At 41.9% G+C, this 5,412-nt stretch overlaps 1 protein-coding gene across 1 annotated transcript in view; it reads right to left on the bottom strand.

The window, feature by feature from the left end:
• CUNH18orf21 (chromosome unknown C18orf21 homolog) overlaps positions 1-3,932 on the bottom strand; it is an 8,327-nt gene extending 4,395 nt beyond the window's left edge. Inside the window, exons 1-3 of the mRNA XM_003784740.3 lie at positions 3,759-3,932; positions 3,657-3,679; positions 1,365-1,564 (exon numbers count right to left, since the gene is read on the bottom strand). Of these exons, the coding sequence (XP_003784788.1) occupies positions 1,365-1,564; positions 3,657-3,679; positions 3,759-3,835 (300 nt within the window). The 5' untranslated portion in view covers positions 3,836-3,932. The remainder of the gene's footprint in view (positions 1-1,364; positions 1,565-3,656; positions 3,680-3,758) is intronic.
• Positions 3,933-5,412: the final 1,480 nt, after the last annotated feature.

The raw sequence follows: 5,412 nt of genomic DNA on the forward strand, positions 1-5,412 counted from the left end.
AGGCAGGAGACTCGCTTGAGCCCAGGAGTTGGAAGTTGCTGTGAGCTGTGATGCCACAGTACTCTACCCAGGGGGACAGCTTGAGACTCTGTCTCAAAAAAAAAAAAAAAGAAAAATGTGCATGTATTAAAGGTCTATGTTACTTTATACTTTTTGGAAAGAGGCTGTATATAGACATAAATGTATATAAAAATCAGCAAAACACATAACCCTAGCACCCTTCTAGCTAACCTCTGATTAAAATACATTAGCATGTAAGCTGCATGAGGGTACAACACTGGGCAACATTAATTATCTTCTGATTTAAGAACATTTTCAAAATATGTGACAGTGATGTTTTTTGAAAAATACAATTCTCCAAGAACTAAGAAAGTAAATGAGACGCACATCAATACTCTATTTCCTTTTAATAATTCAACAATTTTTTTCAACAAAAAAAAAAAAAAAAAAAATTTTTTTTTTTTTTTGAGACAGGGTCTCTCACTCTACTACCGGGACTAGAGTGAGTCGTCATCATAGCTCACACCAACCTCCAACTTGTGTGCTCCAACCTCCAAAAGCCCCCAACTTTTGGGCTTAAGTGATCCTGCCACTTCAGCCTCCCAAGTAGCTAGGACTATAGGCACACTCCACCCATGCTGGCTAATTTTTCTATTTGCTGTAGAGGGGGGGGTGCCTCACAGGTTTCTATTACTAATTATAGTCTTAGGAGAGACAAGAGCTGGCATAATGTTCAGTATCTAGTACAGGCATTAACATTAATAAATGTTAACATACAATAGCAGAATATAAAATGTATTTAATACTGACTTTCATATTGCAAATCATAAGTAATTTGATTTGGGTTTATTCCATTTTATATTCCCAATACTAAGTATTGTATGACATATGATAGACCTCAATAAATGTTTAATGAAGAACACAAGATGCACTTACCTTTGTTAGGCACATATGTAAATACATACTCTAAGAGTGACTCAGGCTATGATACTGGTACCTAGTACATAACGTATTGCTATTTGAAGAAAAGGACTAGTAACTGAAAAAGTAATTTAATGGTAAGTACAATTTGGGTAGAGTCATAATGGTCAGCTGAAGAATCCCCAAATTTGTGAAAATAAGCATGCTCAGAAGTGAGATCTGAGAACTGTTGAGAGCTCACAATGTTTTGTTTTAGGTAATCAGGAAAAATAAAAATAAGCTAACCTTGCAATTAAACATTAATCAACTGAAAAATGTTTTTGTATATATTTTGATAATCCAAATATACTACTATAAATCTCTGACTCATATTTAGGATAATTTTTAAGTGAAAGAAAAGAATAATTCTAGTTTGTTCACTCACACTAGAATTGAAATCTTACCAATACACTTTTGGAGTCTTTGTATTTTTTCACAATTTTTGCTTCTTTAAAACTGAGTGTATAGTTTTTTGCTTCTCGATTAAGAAGTTTCTGTATTTTCGGTGTCAATTTGGCCTTGGGTTTGAGGCGCACTCGAGCGTTATCCAGAACCAAAAACTGGAAACAGTATGGACACGTTTCTTCAAAAGTGCCCTTATCATCTAAAATTATACAAAGGAAACTCACAATCCAGCAAATCATGTTTTGTTACCTCAAACTGCCGATGTTATAAATATGAAAAACAAAAGTATATTAATATTTCAAATAGGCAGATATACATTCTCCTTAGGCAAAACAAAATATGAAAATTTTCAGAAAGACAAACTGGCAGTAATTCACTTTGCAACATACTGAAATTCCACCCATTCATTCCTTTCAGCAACAGACAGGCAAGCCTCCAACCTGTGCCAGCAAATCCCATTGGCTTTCAGATACATCTAAAAATTTAGCGACTTCTTATTACTGGCTACTAAAGTTAAAAAAAAAAAAAGTCTATTAAATTTCACCAACACATTTACAACAAAATACTAAATGACATTACGATTTTCTTTTTTACTTAAAAATAATTAGCACAACAAATACTTTTTGGCTACTTGCTGCTATTGAGCACTATGCTAAGTGCTAGGGATATACCAACCCTAGAAAGAGCTAAGGACCATGCTTGTACCTTAGCTCACCCAAGTGTTTAAAATAAAAAATCATTCATTTTACTAAGTTACTATTATTAAGTGCCAGACATTGTTCTTCCTAGAAATATAGCAGTGAAAAAGGACAAAAATTCTTGGAGGTGGACAATAAATATAACCACATAAAATGTTAAGTGCTAGTAAGAAAAAAGTAGAAGAGGGAAATAGGGAGTGTCAGTGGAGTCACTGTAATTTTAAATGGAGTGGCTAGAGACATTTACAGAGGCCAGAAGAGGGAAGAACTGAATGGAAGCAGATACGTGAGGCAAGAGTTCCAGGCAGAGGGACTGGCATCTGCAAAGGCCCTGGAACAGAACAGCAGGGAGGCCCAGTGTGGCTGAAGGTGAGTGAACAAGAGTAAGTCAGAGGGCCTTCTAGTACTTTTTTTTTTTTTGCAGCTTTTGGTCGGGGCTGGGTTTGGCATATGGGGCAAGCGCCCCACTCCTTTGAGCCACAGGCGCTGCCCAGCCTTCTAGTACTTTTAAAGGGATTTCACTTTTACTGTAGGAAGCCATTTGATAGTTTGTGGCAGAGAAGTGACATGATCTAGCTTTGGTTTTTATCAGAAACATTCTGGTTGCTGGCTTAAGAACAAGCCAGGCTGGGTGGCTCACGCCTGTAATCCTAGCATTCAGGGAGGCTGAGGCAGATGGGTTGCTTGAGCTTAGGAGTTCCAGACCAGCCTGAGCAAGAGCAAAGACCCCATCTCCACTAAAAATAGAACAACCAGCTGAGCGCTGTGGCAAGCACCTGTAGGTCCCAGCTACTCAGGAGTCTGAGGTAAGAGGATTGCTCCAGCCCAGGAGTTTGAGGTTGCTGTGAGTTAAGACGCCATTGCACTCTACCCAGGGTGACAGAATGAAACAAAACATAAAGAACAGACCAGTAGAAAGGCAAGGGAGCTGCTGGCAGGAATCCAGGAGAGAGGTGGTTATGGCCTGGCCCTCAGGGTGGCAGCAATAGATCTAGTGAGAAGTCGCTAAATTTTGGACACATTATAAAGGCAAAAGGATTTGCTGACATACAGGCGGGGACGGGCCGGTGGGTGGGTGGCAGGGGAATGCCAGGGAGTCAAGAATGGCGCCCAGGTTTTTGGGTTAAATAACCTTAAGGACTGAGTCATAATTTACAGTTGTCCAAGCTGTTAGGGTAAAGCTCAGGTTTTAGACTTAACTAAGTTTGAAATGCCTACCGGATATTCAAAAGAAGTTGTCAAGGAGACAGTAAGATATGATCCTAGAAGTTGGTGGAGAGGTCTGGGCTGGGTATATAAATTTGGACGTTCTCAGTATATGGAACTTAAAAACCATAAGAGTAGATAAATTCATCAAGGAAGTGATTGTAACTATAAAGGAGGTCCAAGGGCTGAGTACTGGGACATGACAAAATTTAGGAGTTGTCTAGCAAGATAAGGCGCATTAAGGAATCTGAATTTTTCACGAAACCGAGAAGCCCCTAGGGTATTTTTTTTAATGGGGGGTGGTGAGTCAACATCATTCCGAGCGCTGTGCGGAATGAAAGAGAGAGGGGCGACAAAAGTCTAACAAGAGACGGGTGTTCTCCTTACCGTGTGACGAACTGTAGGCCCAGCTGTAAAAGAGAAAAAGACTCGTGAGGGGCAAATGAACACCTCGCCCCTGACCTCCCGCTTCCTCTCCCGTCCTCTTACAGGAGATAGCGGGCCTGGCCCGGGCAGCTATCCTGTAGTCTCCGCGCCGCGGCCTCCAGGTAGTGCTTCTGCCTCATCGCCGCGGCCGCTTCCCCGCCACCGTCGCTTTCCCACCACTTGCCGGCCGCTGAGACCGGGTGAGAAAGGGAATCCCCGGCCGTCGACTTCCCGCGGTCGCAGTCGTCGGCGTCGGGATTCAAGATCCCTCCGGAAACAGGCACCCGCAGCTGAGAGGTTCCGGCTTCCTTGGAGCGCTGTCCGGCTACCGGCGTGCCCGGCCGGACGAGGCCCCGCCCCTCGGCCCCAGGCCCTCCCTCCAGGCACCCAGCGAAGGGTCGAGCCGGCGCAGAGCAGCTTTATCAGGCAGGTTGGGCACAATCCGGAGCTGATGGCGGCACTCGGCTCCTCTTATGTCTTTATACTAAGCACATGTACAAATGTGTAAGTACCCTACCCAGTACCACCACCACCACACACAAAAAAGTCAACACACACACAAAACAAAACTAAAAGTAGAATGTTAGTCCCTTGTTCTATAACTTGCCTTTTTCCTTAACAGCAGGCCACAGACATCATTTCAAGTTAGTATACACAGTTTTCACACATGCTGTGTGGTAGATTGATACCAGAATTTCATCTTCAGTAGGTTCTTGGTCTCGGTGATTCGAAGAATAAATCCGCGGACCACAGATCAGTGGTAAGACAGGATTTATTTACAGAAAAGGATACAAAAACACCACCACCACCACCACCACCCCCACTTTGCTCAGGTGTATATATAGTTGCATGGGGTTATTTGCAGAACTCAATTGTTACAATTGTAACATTTAGTGGGCGTGGGTCCTCTAAAGTTACATTCAGCCAGAACTCAATTGTTACATTTAGCTGCGTGGGTTGAGGCCAGGAAAGGAATGGATACAGTCCTTTCTGCTGGGGCAAGGTGAGTGAATGTATTAATGAATGGACACAGTCCATTCATGGAATTGAGGCCTAGGAAACTTACGTGAAATTGACCAGGTCTAAAAAAAGGTGGGGTTCCCCAATCAGTCAGAAGTTCAAGGGGAGGGAAACCTAAGGTGCTGGTGTTTCCCCAGGAGTTGTCTGGCGGAGCCTCGCACCCCCCCACCCCGCTAGCCAGTTGGTTCCGCTGGGGGCTGCTGCTGCACCAACACCGCCAGGGCTAAGGCGGCAGGTCCTCCAACTAAGCTCAGCTGGCTGGGGTGCCACCTGTCCTGTATGAAGAGGACAGTATTACAAAATGTAATGAATCATAATTTATTTAACCATTTTCTTACTGATGGATATAAAAAAATTTTTTTTTAGTGGTTTGCTAGTTTATACAGTATATCGGCAAAAATCTTGTGTATACTGGTGCTTTTTTAACTTTTAATTTTTATGGATATATGATAGTCATATATACATACAGTGTGTCTGTAATTTTATGGACACCCTGTATTTATGGGGTCCATGTGAAATTTTGATACAAGAATAATATATATCATGATCAAAGCAGGATATTGGGATATCCATCATGTAGGTGCTTTTCAGACCTAGAATTTAGGTCTGAATTCCTAAAAAAGAAATCACTGGGTAAAATGATATAAACCTTTTTTTAATTTGCCATATCATCCAAAAAAGGTTGTGGCAATTCATA

Source organism: Otolemur garnettii, unplaced genomic scaffold (genome assembly GCF_000181295.1).
Source record: "Otolemur garnettii isolate 467f Iridium unplaced genomic scaffold, OtoGar3 scaffold00012, whole genome shotgun sequence".
NCBI lineage: Eukaryota > Metazoa > Chordata > Mammalia > Primates > Galagidae > Otolemur > Otolemur garnettii.